The sequence below is a fragment of the Acanthochromis polyacanthus genome, chromosome 12 (genome assembly GCF_021347895.1).
Source record: "Acanthochromis polyacanthus isolate Apoly-LR-REF ecotype Palm Island chromosome 12, KAUST_Apoly_ChrSc, whole genome shotgun sequence".
NCBI classification, from domain to species: domain Eukaryota; kingdom Metazoa; phylum Chordata; class Actinopteri; family Pomacentridae; genus Acanthochromis; species Acanthochromis polyacanthus.
Genome location: NC_067124.1, coordinates 1,704,042 through 1,720,991, shown reverse-complemented (window position 1 = coordinate 1,720,991; position 16,950 = coordinate 1,704,042). Strand labels below are relative to the sequence as shown.

The window sequence follows — 16,950 nt, the reverse complement described above, 5'->3', positions numbered from 1 at the left end:
CACATTAAATGGTAAATATTTATATAGAAATATCTATATCTACCTCGACCTGAGCCAAAGATCGAACCGGTAACCCTTCGGTTACAAGACGGCCACTCTACCCACTGAGCCATGCCACCCCCAATACACCATCAAAAGTGGAAGTGAACATGCTGTGTAACAGAAACAAACGTCGTGGTGGAACACCAGCAGACATCTGTGGTGTATAGTACATTTAAGTCTGACTATGTCAAGCAGTCTTCATAGTTCAGCCTCTGATCTGCTAAATGCTGTAAACATTAGAAAAGCTGCAGTGGTTAAAATAGAAATGTCCCGTTGAATTTAAAATCCCCTTATGATTTATTGACTATTCGTCCAGGTCCGTATAGGAGGAAGTGTGTGTCCAGACTCGGACCACAGTCCACCATTTAGTGATCTGGGGTCTAGTATGTAGTGGATTAAATGAAGCCTTGATTCAGAGAATTTTCCCAAGAGGGAATTTGAGTAGTCAAATTCCTCGAATAGCTCGAGGAATCATTTCAGCCCTAATATGAAGGATGGGCATGTGGAAAGATAGCAGATGAATTTAATGCATGCCATCCAAGGAGGATTCCACTTGGCTTTTCCACGGTGGCAACGGTGGTTAAAAAGTTTAGAGAAACGAGCCATTTCATGGACAAACTCTGTTCTGTACGACCAAATGTACCAGCCAAAACTAAAGAATTGGTCATGAAAATTAATGCTGAGTTCAAAATATCACTTCCCTACCCCTAACCCTATCTTTCCATACGTCCATCCTTCACATCCACTGAGAAGTACCAGTTCAACTCTTTCTTCTTTAAACAAAGCCATGTTTAATCTGTGGAGGCAACAAAATGATAGTTAATGAGATTTCCTGTGTGTCCAGACTGTAGGGACTCCCTGTATTAATATCCAAATCATTAGCTGCACTACCGACCGCTCAGGCTGTCATACAACAGAGCAGCACGGAACAAGAACTGGACTTGCTTTTTGATCTTCACATTTCATTCTTTTTTTTGGCATTTTTGCCTTTAGAGGTAGACAGAATATGAGGGAACAAACTGTAGACATTATTAGGCAGTCAGGACCTCCCCTTTTGTTATGAAAATTGATAGAATTTCATTTTCCAAAGAGATTATTGTGATTGTATTGATACGGATTGCTTATTTCTGATAAAACCATACCCACATGACTTATTCATGTTTTCACCAATAGTGGAGTAAAAGACTAAGACTGGACTAAAAATGAAGAACAACCACGGTCAAGCTGACATGTGTACCAGCCGTTTGTTTTTGATTCCCTACTATCGCTTGAGTGTCTGTGCCCATATAAAACAGTGACAGGAATAAAGTGTTTACAGGCTGAATCACCTGGATTCCCTGTGGAACAATCCTGGCTAAACAACACCGTCTCTGATATAATGATGTGCAAATGAGAAAAACCAGAGAATAAACAGCAACACCAATAAAGGAAGAGTTCAACATTTTTGGAACAGCCCTTTGTTTCTTCTTTTTGGCTTTCTAACCTACAGCCAGATGAGAAGACTACAATCAATTTCAAGTCTAGATGCTAAATATGCCACTAAACCAGTTTAAATACTGGAAACAAGAGGGTACAGTTAGCCTGGTTTGGTCTGGAATAGGGCTGCCATGATAAGAGATTTTCACTACATCATTATGCAGCCAAAAGAAGCCACAATAATGATATTATTGCAATATCTGTAGATATGAGAAACACACAAGTTGTCATCCAAATGAATCACATTAACCTTGTTAATTGTGTGTTTTGCCTCTTTTCTGGCAAATAAATCAGTTTAGGGAGGCGGATGGACATTCTGTTCTGTATGTTGTTTTATGTCTGGGTGACAACCAGATAGTTACTGTAGCTGGAATATTTACCATATCAGCTTTTGATTATTACTAACTTGACATCAACATGTCAATTTTTAAATATCACAATTATTACCCTAGTCTGCTCACTTGATGACACATTTGTTCATTTCAAGCCAAACACTAGTGTCCAAAAGTGTTCAAAAATGTTGGTTTTTGGAGTGTTATGTGCTTTGTTATTATTATTTTTGGTTATGCTCACGTCTTATATTCTTATTTTATATTACATGTCAGTTCATGAGTCTTAGAGGTGCTGGTAGGTAGATTTTTGACAGAGCCATCCGAGCTGTTTCCCTCTGTTTTTGGTCTTTTTACTAAGCTGAGTTAACTGTCTGCCAGTTCTAGCTTCATATTTTCTGAACAGGAGTCATGTTTTGGTATCAATCTTTTCATATATCTCAGCAAAAAGGCGTGAAAAGTGCGTCTCTTTAAATGTCGAGCTGTTCCTTTAAGCAGAAATGACCCCAAAGTTTGATGTGGAAATAAATCCTTGTACAGTAACACTGCAGTCTGCTGCTGTAATTAATGGTCTAGTGTGAATCCTCCTCTGCAAGCAGGTCAGAGGTCAGAGTCGGCTGGAGGACAGCAGCATCCAGAGTGTTGCTGAGGGCTTCAGCAGGTTTTATGTTTGTCGTCTGCTGTAAAGTGTCTGAGTTCAGGTCTGTTTAAGAACTGGGCCACCCAGCTGCCTCTTTCATACATTTTATCACAAGACTGAGATGCATGTGTTGCAGACAGAAGCAAAGTCAGCCTGCTGTCCTCTGGGTACGTTTCCAAGAACTGGTGCAGATAAAAACAAACCCGACTGAGGTGGTTCAGAGCAGAACAAGTCCAAAGTATCTGATGTACAGCTTTACAAAATGGCTTTCCCTGGAACTTAAGCATTTTGCAGTAGTTTTAGAATCATACAGCTGCATACATGTACGGCTTATAGTCTACACAGCAATTTACATATATTATTTAATCCTGTGTCCTCAGATCTCCCCCACAGGAACCTTTTTATACTGTATTTTACCATCCAGGTCTGTACAGTTACATCACAATGGTAAACATGGCTCTAATGTGCCATCTGGTGGTCGTAAAGGAATAATCTGTGTTGGCTTGTATTGAAGAGCGACCACATCTCATTAGAAACAAAATGGCAAGCTGTTTTATTTTTTGCTGTTTATTTGTTTATTTATTTTTGTTCATTTGTGCATTTTCATTACATTCGTGTGCTTAACACAACTGTCATATCAGCTGGCTGTTGGTTTTGCTGTTTGATTGGAGTAAAGACAGGCCACTTACATTGATTTCCTAACACACACTGCAGCAGCTGATTGAAAATCAGATAAATCAGCCAGTAAATCATCTGTATGATCCCATGGATACTGATGAAGTTAATTGAGTGCTGAATAATGATCAATCCTGTACTTGCTGTGTACTGCAGCATCATTTTAACTGGTATTAATGTGTTTTTGTTGTTGTGATTATTTGTATATTCATCATTTTAATAAGACCTATATTGGGGAGTCAAACTCATTTTAGTTCAGGGGCTACTTTTAGTCCAGTTTGATCTTAAGTGGGCCAGACCAGTAAAATCATACCATAATAACCTATAAATAATGACAGCTCCAAACGTTTTCCCTTTGCTTTAGTGCAAAAAAGTACATTCATATCACTTCCGGTGCTGACGCAAGTGGCAGCCTCTTCAGTAGCTCCGTTTGTGTCAGAGTTTGTTAACGGTTTTAGCTTTTTTTTCTCTCGACTTTTTCTACACGCATCAATTATGTATTATTATATATCCTATGGATGTGGATTTTTTTTTTCCCTTGAATTTCCCTCGGGATTAATAAAATATCTGTATGTCTATCTATCTATCTATTCTGAAAATATTCACATTTAATGTACTATCTTTTTACAAGACATTATGAACAACTTGATTTTTTTGAAGAGAAATAAGAGAAATTTTATCAACATTGTGCTTCAGTTTATCATTTCCACATTACAACTTACAGATCACAGAGTCGACAAAGACACAAACATTTAGTCACAGGTATCTGGACCTGAACAATGTAATATTATACAACTTCAATTTACAATCATTTCCACATCTGTGTAGTAATCCTGACAGACCACACAAGCTAAAGTGAAAGGTTTAGTTATCCCCCTGCCATGTAAATCTATAAAATTCATACATAAAAATGCATAAAAGTTGTGACAGTGCATCAACAATAAAGTTCCACCAAACCAAACTCTGTCATACTGAAGCTGCTGACCGACATCATATTGCACAATGTCCAATGCCTTTAAATAGTTTCACAGGAAGGATTCATTTTCACATTTGTAATTTTTTTCATTTTGCATCATCATCGTCATCCTGTGGGCCAGACTGGACCCTCTAGTGGGCAGATTTTGGCCCCAGGCCGTATGTTTGACACCCGTGACCTACACCCTCTGTCAAAAGTTGTAGGACAGGTTCTACTTTATTTGAATGAGAAAGTGTCCTAAAACTTTTGGCAGGGGGTGTATGTGCTTATTTGCTCTGATTCCTGATTCTGACTTTTCAGAAATGAGATACACCGTACATACTTTTTTCATGCAAAATAGTAGTAATTTCTTGTAGTAAAAGTGCGATTTCACACTGTGCAAATGACTGCTTTTAAAGTGGCTGATCCATAAAATTTCCCATTATTATGACATTATGACATGGAGTAGAGTAGGATGTAGCTGCTTGTTTGCATGTGCTGAAGGACAACCAGAAGATGGCAGTCTTATTCCACTAGTCAGACTTTAATTTCTTTTATTTCGCCCTCTCTGTCTCTCTGACTGTCTCCATTTGGCATCTGTGATGTTGTCATGACACTGAAATTAAACCAGAGTTAATGCATATGTATATACTTATGGCTTATATGTATATATGTATTGGGATTTTGTGTGTTTCTCCAACTTTTCTACCTTTATAATTCGTAAATGTGACCCTCTACAGACTAAATGATGCAAAAGAAAACTAAATGGACTTTTACATAAGTACATTTTTTTATACACCAGCTTAATAAAATGATTCCGACTGATTGGAGCTGATCAGGATCATTTGAAACCTAAAAAGTGTTGCTCCAGCTTCTTATCAAAGTGAAGATTCACATGACATATGTTTTACCACCCATAACCATTCTTTAAATGTCTATTTTTATAAACTCTTCCTCACAAATGTCCTCCTCATTGGTGTATTCGAAGCGTCACATGATCTGACAGCTGTCTCTGAAGCCTTGTATCTGTTGTTGATGGTGAAAGCTTCCATTCATCTGTGTGTGTGTGTGTGCTTTTTTTATGTTCATCTCCCAGGAGCTGAGCAGCGTGAACTACCTGGAGCTGTACCGCGTGGCCGACCTGTTCCACCTCCCCTCCTTAGAGGAGGCCGTGGTGGGCTTCCTGGTGGAGCATCTGTCTGAGCTGAGCCAGAGCCGGAAGGACGAGGCTCTGCAGCTGCCCTACCGCCTCCTCAGGGAGGTGCTGAAGAGCGACCGTCTCACCTCCCTGAGCGAGGAGGAGATATGGAAGGTATGGCTCTGGAAGCTCGCGTGTGTGTGTGTGTGTGTGTGTGTGTGTGTGTGTGTGTGTGTGTGTGTGTGTGTGTGTGTGTGTGTGTGTGTGTGTGTGTGTGTGTGTGTGTGTGTGTGTGTGATGTGGGCATGAGTTTTCCATGTGATGCAGTGCTAAAGTGTTAAAGCACAGTGTTATGGTAATATTTAGATGAGAAAGGAAGTGAGAAACAATCATATCTGCTAAACAAATTGCATCTTGGCACCAAACTTCTCAGTACATATGACACACACACACACACACACACACACACACACACACACACACACACACACACACACACACACACACACACACACACACACACAGCAATACACGGCAAATCAAACACTGCCATCTGCATCTCATATACTGTTTGTTTAAATAAATGAGGATATGCAACGTGAAGGACTGTTTCTGGCTGCACAAGATGCTGTCAGTCCGTGCATCCCATGGCAGCGTGCATGTGATGAACTGTGGGGATCGTGGAGTGAAGCAGGCAGTGTAGCGGGGTGGGGACTCGCCGTTTTGACTGTTCATTTGCACCAATCAGCCCCCGCACCACTCCCACTACCTCCCCCCTCCACCCCACCTCGGTTCTGTCTCCCTCTCTTTCTTTTCTCCCCTTCTCTTCTCTGATTAGGCCCACCGCGGCTCCATCAGGGCCCCAATCCCCCAGCTGTCACTCGGCCGCCCGTCTGATTGAAAACAATCAGGCCTCTGATGGCACAATTACCCTGACCCTTTAGCCAGCCGCCGCCGCCATAATCAGCCTCTGATTAGGCTGCTTTGGGCCTCCTTCACTTCGCCCAGAAGGTTAATTTGGGCATCAGACGGAAGCGAACAGCAAGCGGGGGCTGTCGTCCGAAAGGATGGGGGGCTGGAGGGTGGCGGGGTGGCGCGGCTATACCGGACCGATATAGCTCGGACGTCAATCATCGTCACTCAGAGTTTTCTTAGAGTCTCTCACGCTCTGGAAATCACATTTTCTCTGCCTTTGTTTTTTTTCCTTCCCCTTCTCTCTCTCTTTTTCTTTCTTGCCTTTCTGTAGCTTCCCCTCCTCCCCTTTACCTCTCTCTCTCACTATCTCTTTCTCTCCCCTTCTCACCAACACACACTCTTTCTCTCTCTCTCGCACTTTCTCTTTCAGTGGAAGGAGGGAGTTGATTTATTCTGTGCCCCGAGGAAGTTGTGTGATGCAGCGTGACCTTCACAGTCAGCTGCCGTAGTGCTCGCACGCACACACACACACACACACACACACACACACACACACACAACACACACACTGTCACTTCAGAGCGATGAGGAGGAGAGAGGCGGGGTGAGCAATAGAGGAAAGGGAGGAAGAGACAGGAGAGTGGCACAGATACCGCAAACAAGACAGAGGCCTGATTTCCATGTTTGTTGCATATTCACACCTTGAGAAGGGGATATAAAGGAAAGACCGTTTGTGTAGTGAAGAAATGCACACGTCACGTCACACTCACCAGATCCTGTTTTTATTTCAGCTGTGTTGTTGTGAATGTGATTTGTTCTTCCTTGTGTCCATTTCCCCCCCAAAACTTGCCTTTATTCCCCCGTAATAAGTTCTCATTCTCTGCACCGACTGCGTTAAAAACCACTTTGTTTTCCTGATAATGGTATCAGTGATCTCCAGTCATCTCGCCCACATTCACACCTCGTCGCAGCTAAATAACCTTCCACTGCTCTCGAGTTCAATTAAATCCCTTCCCTGCTACCCAGTTCGCCTGCATTAAACAAAGGAGGGCGCCTGTGGATATTTGCAGTCTGTATATTGAATGCTGCTGATTAATAAATGCTTGCATGTGTGTGTGTGTGTGTGTGTTTGTGTGTGTGTGTGTGTGTGTGTGTGTGTTTGTGTGTGTGTGTGTGTGTTTGTGTGTGTGTGTGTGTGTGTGTGTGTGTGTGTGTTTGTGTGTGTGTGTGTGTGTGTGTGTGTTTGTGTGTGTGTGTGTGTGTGTGTTGGCAGCTCCAGTGCTGGCTTTTCCTCAGTCTTGCCATAATAGCCTATAGGTGTCTAGAAAAATAATTCTGATTAGCAGCCCTTCAATCGTTTCTTTCCTCACATCTTGTTTTTTCTTCCTTGTCCTCTAATCTTTTTTCGTTTCATATTTTCTTTCCTTTTGGACCGTTTATTCTGTCTTTCCTCTCTCTGTTCTTAACTTCTTGTCTTTAGCATTATCGTATTCTTCCTCCTCCTCCTCATTTTTCTTTTTGAATTCACTGGATGAAAATGATGAGGCTGTGGAGCTTTTTGTTTCAAATTAAAAATGAAAAGAAATCAAAGATCTCCTCAGAGTTATTATTATTATTTTCTTTGGATCATCCCCTTGACTTTGTGGAAAAATCTATGTCAGAATATCAAAGCCAAATTAAACTGAACTTATTTCATCAATAATGTATAAAAGACGGAAACGCACGGTGAATTTAAGATGATGCACCCCATTTAAACTGTAATCTCTTAGTGGAACAGTAATTTGACAGTTAACAAATTGGGCTTTAAAATGACATGACATGCTAACTTTGGGTAATATTATAGGCTAACTTTATATGGCAAAATGTTCCCCATTTCAGGTGGTAATGACTGCTGGTATTTCCTTTCTTTCTGTGTTTAGTTGGTGGTTTTGTGGCTGGAACACGACTGTCGATATCAGTACACTGAGGATCTGCTGCAGCACATCCGCTACGGCCTGATGGACGTGCCCACCCTGCACCACCTCGCCCGTAGCCATCCTCTTGTCCAGTCCAGCCCCACTGCCGCCGCCCTGGTGGACGAGGCCCTGGACTACCACCACTCCACCTTCGCTCAGCCCCTCCACCAGTCAGCTCGCACCAGGCCTCGCTTCCAGTCCCTCACCCTCTATATAATTGGGGGGCGCAAGCGTGAAGTGAGCAGAGTCAGGGAGCTGCGGTACTTCAACCCAGCTGCCCAGGAGCACGTACGCGTGGCAGGAGGGTCCAACTGGAGCGAGCTGGCACCCATGCCCACCGGACGCAGCCACCACTGTGTGGCTGTGATGGGGAACTTCTTATTTGTTGTGGGCGGTGAAGTGGAGCATGACAGTGGGAGGACGTGTGCCGTACGGACTGCCTGTAGATACGACCCCAGGGGCAACCAGTGGACTGAGATCGCCCCCATGAAGGCCTGCAGAGAACACTTTGTCCTGGGAGCTCTGGGTCAGTACCTGTACGCAGTGGGGGGCAGGAATGAGCTGAGACAGGTGCTGCCCTCTGTGGAGCGCTACTGTCCCAAGAGGAATAAATGGATGTTTGTCCAGCCGTTCGACCGCTCACTGTCCTGCCACGCCGGCTGTGTGGCTGACAGCCTGCTCTGGGTCTCAGGTACTCAAGGAGACAAAAGAAGAAGTCAACCTACACACTCTCCTAAAAGTGTTTCTGATTGGTCCCTGTTTATACATGCACAGACACACAGATCCCAGGGTGTTGTTCTTTGTGTTGCAGGTGGAGTAACAAACACTGCTCAGTACCAAAATCGGCTGATGGTGTATGACCCAGAACAGGTAACGATGAAGGAATGAGATCTGACTTTATGTATTTAACAAAGCAATCTTGCATGTGTTTATTTTATCCTATTACAACTTTGTACTTGAATAGCTCAGTATACTGTGTTATTACTGACCATATTTCCTCGAGTCAGTATTTTTTTACGTAAACAATGCATGGAGAAACTACACAATGTGAGAAGGATTTATTCTAGTGACAAACTTACAGAAGATTACCATCAAATGACCATTACCGTCAAACTCTACAGCTTTTTAACACACTCTTTTTTGGTTTTACAGCCCTTAACTTTACTGTTTTGGTTCCCTTTCCCTGCTCCCAGCTTTGCTAGCACCAATAAGCAGCTGTTATCATTTAAAAAAAGATCTGATAAGCCCTCCGTACACAAGCTGCCCAGGACCAAACAGCAGACAGATAAAATTAGCGACTAGCTGGTAAACATAATGCAGCATTTAACAAACTAAAAAGATTTATATTTTCCCTCCGGAGCTCATGGAAACCAAATAGTGTTAGATGGGTTTATTTAATAAGTACCGGACATAAATTTGCATGCAGTCAGAAGCAGGACTCTAAAATAATGCAAGTGTTGCTCTATGTCTTCTGGATGTGGATAAATAACTGTTAGCAAACACATTTAAAGTTATTATATGTCAGTGTGTACAGCTTGTTATGCCGCTCCTTAGTGCCCCGGAACAAATCAACTAACAATTTTGTTCAGCCACTTCTCTGCCAGGAGTGGGTTTCATTCACTTCTGTGCAGATGTTGTATTAAGAGCAACTTATTGTGATTTCAGCATGTTTTGACCCTCATCAGGATCAGTTACAAGTCTGTTTCCTGGGGTTTCTACCAGTTTGAATTTGGTCATTTTTTTGTTGTGAGGTGATGCAGTGCTTACTTTTAAAAAAGGCCCACCAAAGCAGCGTAGGTGTAACAATAATGGCATTTTTCTTTGCAGAATATTAAAGCAGACAGGTATCAAGTGTTTGCTAATTGATTTTTACACCATTGGGAATTATTGGAAACAACTGACATCCTGGAAAACAGGAGAACTACATGATAACATTTTGAAACTTTACGTTACGTCTTCTTCAGTGAAGTACTGAGTATGGGACTTGTAGTCCATCAGTCGTGTTTGTAGACACAAAAACAACCCCCCCCCACTGGTACCGGCCTGTTAATGTAAATCCTCTGAATATTACTTCTACAAGGTTACAATCTTTTATCCTCAGTACAAAGTAAGCAATCATATAGGCACGCTCATCTCTTTCAGTGCACCATGGATAAGAAAATTTGACATTTAATATGATTTCTGTGTTTGGACACACAGCTCACCACATTGGATTGTAGTAAGCTGCGGTTTCTGTTTGTGTATGTATAAGAACCAGCTGTTAAGGAGGCCTGGATGGCGGTGAGGCTGTATATAGTCTGGAGGTATGCGGTGTATATATGTGTAAGGTGCAGATCCATATGGGTCTGTGTTTGTACATGTCTGCGTGGAAGCGAGGGAACGAAGAAGCGAGCGAAAGAGAGAGGGAGAGAGTCTCATTTGTATTCACCATGAATCTACATTCACCTGCCAGAGCAACAGCAACCCCCCACCCACTCTACCCTCAACAGATGGCCACCCGTCAGCTCCCAGCAGACACACACACACACACACACACACACACACACACACACACACACACACACACACACACACACACACACACACACAATCCACACACACTCTCTTTCTCATTCTCTGCCTCAATCAAGCACTCACTCACACACACACAGACACACACACGCTGACACAAAATAAGCTTCGACACACTTAGTGAAATGAGCAGGGATCCTTGGTGTAAAATGGAGTGGCTGAAACATATGATTAGAAATAGGGAGGGAAGTCATTAGTACAAACCAGAGCTCCAGTGTCACGTTATTTATCTAGCACTGAGCATACATCAATTACCCATGCATGGATATGCTTAAATATTAATCTTCTTATTCATCCTCCTTCCCTTTTCCACCCTCTCTGTTTCTCTCTCCCTCCCTCTTTGTACTACATCTCTCATTTTCTCCCTTCTTTCTTCAAATCCATCTGCCTTTTTCTCCCCCACATCCACTCCACCACCACCTCCACCTCCTCCTCAGGACCAGTGGTTGGCCCGCAGTCCCATGTTGCAGAGGCGAGTGTACCACGTCATGGCGGCGGTGAGGAGGCAGCTCTATGTGCTCGGCGGGAACGACCTGGATTACAACAACGACCGCATCCTGGTCCGTCACATCGACTCCTACAACATGGACCTGGACCAATGGACGCGCTGCTCCTTCAGCCTCCTCACAGGTGGGCAGCGTAATAAAACCACCATGTGAAGCATAAACACTCTAATTGGGGCTGGAGATAACTAAGCAGTTGATTGTGAACAACTGGCCAACCTACATGATGGTGTTTCTTTCTTCCAACGCTCCTAAAATAATAAAAGCAAAGCTGAAAGCGACACAGAAATTGCAGCTTTCTCAGCTTTCTTGAGAGTTAGAAGGGATGATTGTTACCGCTCTCTTGTCTTTAGCTGGCTATGAAGGAGATGGTTGGCTTATCTTAGGATAAAGGGGCAAAACAAGTAGCTCTGGCTCTGCCTAGAAATACAGAAAACCCACCTCTGCTCAGCCAAATCTCTTGAATTCACTTGGGGAAAATAAGCTGTCTACTATGTAATCCTCCATAAAACTACAATTTGTTTTTATTTTTACACTTGGGTTTTAAGGATTAGGGTTGTAAGGATGAAACAAACCAGATGAAGAGCATTAATAGTGAGATTTAGAAGTGTTAGTTGGTGGATTTTGTAACTTTGGACAGAACCAGACTAGCTATTCCCTTGTCTCCAATCTGTATTCTAAACTAAGTCTGGTTGGAGTTTCATAAATGAGACATGTGAGTGGTATCAGTTGTTTAATGTAACTCTTGAGAAAAAGTGTATTCCTAAAAATATTCCTTTATAACAGCAAAGAGGGCATTTTCCTGCCAACTGCACACGTTTAGCCTCATTCTAAATGTATGGACTTTAACACTTTGATGCATTTTGCATCTAAAGAGCATGATATTTCTCTTGAGCGCTGGTGGAACCCTAAAACAGAGCTAAAAAAACAGCTGCTCTGCATCTGCTGAAAGTGAACTTTAAATTTATATATATATATATGTGTATACATACATATATATATATATATATATATATATATATATATATATTTATATATCTCCAGAGCTTTGTGTGACCCCAGTAGGTCACCAAATCAGTTACTGCAGGTTTATGTAAAATATACTGATAACAGAAGACACATATTTGCATTTGTAATACGTATAGAAAACTGAGGACACTACGCACACCTATCTGGAAGTCATTTTATTCTAAATCTGACCATAATTTGCAAAACTAGCATCATGCTGTATTAAATGAGATTTAAAAATAGCAATTGAGACCAGAAACTCATTAGGAAAATGTTTCCTGTGGTAATAAATCAAGGAAGAAGTAGATAAATACTAACATCTTTCTATGACCAGAAGTGTCGCCCCCTGTTGGCCATTAGACAGAATGTACATGCCTTCTGCATTTACTTCATTTTTCAGATTCAGATGTTATGTTTGTACTACATGTACAGTTCATGGTTTAAGTTTTTGGCTTTTTTCAGTTAAAAGTGATTGGACAATGGATGGAAATTAGCACTTATGCCAAATCCGGATCATTTACTGCAACCTTGTGTAAACTTATGAGATTGTACTTTCATTAATAAGCACTGTCCCGGCCAAATAGATAAAGAAATGAAATGAAATGAAAATGGCACATGCTCAGCTGTGACAGTAACATTTGAATGGGTCACTGTCCGTTAAATGTGGCCCACCTTGGTTTGATCTCGTGACTTTCAGTGGCAGTTTTTTTATTCATCAATATTTACCGTTGAAGTGAAACACTTCAGATCGGAAACCAAGTTGTCAGGTTTTTAATGTTAACTCTATCTGGAACACAATATAAAGTTAATTCCAAAGATGTAGTGTACATATGTGGTCACATGACCTTAGGATGAGTACAGCTCCCTCCCCGTCCTCTCATCAGATTGAAAACACACCACATTAAACCTCCCTGCTGTTTGTGAGGAGGCAGTAAGATGATATACAATTAAAACACACACGTGTCTGCGTTGAACCTGTGGGTATGCTGTGTCATTAGCCTCCAGGGTGGTAGTGGAATGGAGTACAGGCACTTAAACACATTCCATCATGCAGGATGTTGTGATCAGATTGTTTTTTCGTTTCATGTTATACACTCTCAAGCTTTACAGTCCAGGTGACTTTACGTTTCCTCCCTGTTTGACTTTCCTCCCTTGCTCTTGTATCCTCTCCTCTTATTATATCTGTAAAAGTTGAAAGACAAAGTCACAGAAAGACAACAGGAGCTCAATCTTAGCTCTCCATACACTCCCGCCCTTGGCCCATCTTTCTCCATTTATCTCCCTCTCTGCCTCCTGGGGGACGTGGGAGTCATACTGTCAGAATGCCCTCTGCTTGGCACGGTGAAGCATTGTGTTGGCTCTGTCCTCCTTCAGGTCAAAACGAGTCCGGAGTGGCCGTTCACGATGACAGGATCTATGTGGTTGGAGGATACTCCATTTGGACTAATGAGCCGCTGGCATGCATTCAGGTGAGAGGTGTGGATGTTGGATTTAGAGAATTATCAGATCAAATGGTATCAATTGAGCTCATCTGTTGGAACTGTGCTGCTCATACATGCGGCAGCCCACAAATGATTAATTACACGGTGCATCTTGTATTCTTAGACGGTGAGCCGTAGCTTTGATGAATTCTGTTTAGAGTTTTCTCAGCCTCGACGTAAAGGTGAAGATTAAATGTCACAGATTTCTGAAAAAACAGCAATGAAGATGTATACTGTATATGTCAGATTTAACCCACAACCTCCATTTCTGGAACAGTGTCAGATTTTTTTTTATTCCTCCAAAGTTAAAACAGCTACTGGAGTTTGAGTTGTGTGAATGACGGGCATGGGAAGAATGGGTGGTTTTAAGGACAGCTGTTTCTTTTCAATTCCAATTGGGGACCAAGAAGCTGTAATTGACTTTTCTCTTGGATAATTGTATAGGAGGACAAAGACTTAGGATTTATTGATTAAAAGGTACATCCAAGAATGCAAGAAGAAAACTACTTTCAGAGTTTAGTACAAGGTGGCTTTAATCACATGTCTATTGTTGTTTTGTATGAAAATTGTGAAATATACCTTACCATGCAAAACCTTATTTTTGCACCTCACACCAGCTGCTTTGGCTTCAAACAAAAAACAGGAAGATTTTTTTTTTTAAACTGATTGTTATTATATGTGCCTTTCTGTGTTTTTGTGTTCTTGTGTTGTGCATAAGTTAATCCACAGACTTTTAGTAGTGCAGGTTTAGAACAAAGGTTAGGTGCTGTATATGGTTCAGATGTGGAATGAAGATGGGGTTATAAATGCTCACAAGGTGTAAGAATCAGACTAATTCCTGGGTAGGTTTTCTGTGAGTCAGATGAAAAAGAATCTGAGGTCCCAATAAAATCACAATGTGAGGGATGACCTCCTTAGACGGTGTTCATTTTTGACAGTTTGATCAATATCTGTGCAATACTTCTGTCACTGAAATGGGAAATGCTCTTTTAAGATGAATTTTTACATTGAATTATTCACATAAAGTTACTGTTGTAATGTTGAATAATTTTTTTTAAATTTTTCCCCCCTTAAAGTCATTGTCTCCTGTTACACAGAGAAATGTGTCACATTTAGTAAAGCATGCATCGACACAATATGTCTAGATGCGTATGTGACACCTGTTTTTTTAAATTATTATTGTATATCATTCAAACCTTTTTTATGTATGAGCCATGTAGTATCTTTGGTGATGTTGCCTGCTATCATGCTGACTGTGTTAGTTTATTACAGCCTGACAGGTAAGAGCACATCTAGGGCTGATGAACAGGTATTCTTGTTGGCATTTGATCATAAATCAAGTATCTTACAAATGAAAACTTGGACTTGATGATGATGCCAAAGTTAGAGAATCACAAAAGAGATTGCTTCATATCCTGAGGGCAACATTAATGTGTGCACCAAGTTTTAATAGTTATTGAGACATTTCACTTTAAAACACGGTATTTTCAGTCCATACCAGTGTAGTGGATAAATATTACCAACATGAGAATCATACTGTTAGCCTGCCTAAAAACCATTCCCAAAGCTTGTCTTATTTACAACTGATATAGTGTAAAACTCTCATTTATGAGGGAAACCATATACCAATATATGCATTTTCCTCTTCCCAGGTACTTGATCTCAGCACGGAGGGCAAGGAGGAGGTTTTTTATGGACCAACACTACCATTTGCCTCCAATGGGATAGCAACCTGTTTCCTCCCCGCTCCGTATTTCACCTGCCCAAACCTACAGACTCTACAAGTCCCCCATCACAGGATCGGTGCTGTTTAAAGTGCTGAGTAACAAAATGCCAGAAAACTTGAACACATGCCCAGAGGGCGGAGCCATCTCAGCAGAACTCTGGACAGTCAGCACTTACCATCATGACTGACACAAACCTACTTGATTATAGTAATCAATCGGGAATCTGCCACCTGTCACAGGAGCGCACAGGGAGTTCTGGGACACCCATACGCATTAATAGGACCTTCCTGATCTACAAGAGCCATGTTATTCCTCAAGCTTCTAGGGAACAAGCTGCTGAACAAGCTGTCACAATAATACAGGATATTTGGTGCATTTCCTAAAAAACTGAGACACCATTCATCGAGTGTAGTGGACAGGGAGGTGGGAAAATAACCCCAGAGGGAACAAAATGTCAACCCTATTAACAATGAAGTGACTTATGGTAAGCAGAAATTGCTGAACTGCTCACCTGTCTGCAGGAGCTCAAAGAAACGGTTCTTTTTGTAACCCATTAGAGGAGCCTTTCTAGCTAAAACCACTATATGACGTTTCCATCTAACCTCTATAATCACTTTGGCGGCCTGAAAAACACGCTGATGTTTTTCAAGATATAGAAGACGAAGCCTGTTTTGTTGTTGACTCAGATGTATTTTGGGTTAACGAGTGTCAAGCACCTGAGGCTGAAACTCATAGTCATTTTTTTTTTAGTTCAAATAAGGTAAAAATGACTTTAAAGAATGACTTTCTGTAAAAGCAGCGACATACTGCTGTCTGTGTACAAGCTGTAGACCCGTGTAAGTGTGTGAGATTTTTATTATGCTCAGGACCTAAGACTGTTTAAACGAATGTCTGGCCATTGTCATCATACAGAGAACATCTGAATATTCTCCAGAGTATGTATATGTATGGTACTGCATTATGCCGATTCTCAAAAACAGACACCGATCACCCACAACATTAAAACCACCTGCCTAGCATTTATTTTGTAGGTCATCCTTGTGCTGCTGAAACAGGTCTGGTCTCTGGGATGAAGCATAGTCATGCCGGGGTTCCAACAGTGTTTAAATGTTTGGGATGTGTCCGTGTCCACATGAATGCCAGGACCGAAGGTTTCCCAGCAGAACATTGCACTGTAACAAGATAATCAATGTTACACACTTCACCGCTTTGTGGTTTCAATGTTGTGGCTAATCAGTGTCCTGTAAACAAAAGAGAGAAAACACAATCCCTGCACTTCCCTTGTCTGCCCAAAGCAGTGAGTCTGAGAGAATATACGGAGCATCTGCAGAATAAAAAAGCTACATGAATAAACATTGCTGGAATGTATTTTATGAAGGTTGTCAGTGGTCATACCAGTGGAAAGAGGTAGAGCGGTGTGTCTTTTGTGAGAATTATTCAGCAGAAATAGATAATTGCTCGTCATTTTAAAGCAGCACCTCTACTTGCTATCTTTCTGCACGGCCATCTCTGATACTGCTGGAGAAAAGGAATGC

The 16,950-nt window shown here is 41.6% G+C and overlaps 1 protein-coding gene across 3 annotated transcripts in view; it reads left to right on the top strand.

The window, feature by feature from the left end:
• klhl32 (kelch-like family member 32) overlaps positions 1 to 16,770 on the top strand; it is a 42,388-nt gene extending 25,618 nt beyond the window's left edge. For 2 of the 3 annotated variants that reach the window (XM_022204692.2, XM_022204684.2), the window contains exons 6-10: positions 5,214 to 5,429; positions 8,090 to 8,995; positions 11,134 to 11,326; positions 13,582 to 13,676; positions 15,341 to 16,770. In XM_022204692.2, coding sequence (XP_022060384.1) covers positions 5,214 to 5,429; positions 8,090 to 8,995; positions 11,134 to 11,326; positions 13,582 to 13,676; positions 15,341 to 15,502 — 1,572 coding nt within the window. In that variant the 3' untranslated portion in view covers positions 15,503 to 16,770. The remainder of the gene's footprint in view (positions 1 to 5,213; positions 5,430 to 8,089; positions 8,996 to 11,133; positions 11,327 to 13,581; positions 13,677 to 15,340) is intronic. The other variant, XM_022204700.2, reaches the window with a different exon arrangement.
• Positions 16,771 to 16,950: the final 180 nt, after the last annotated feature.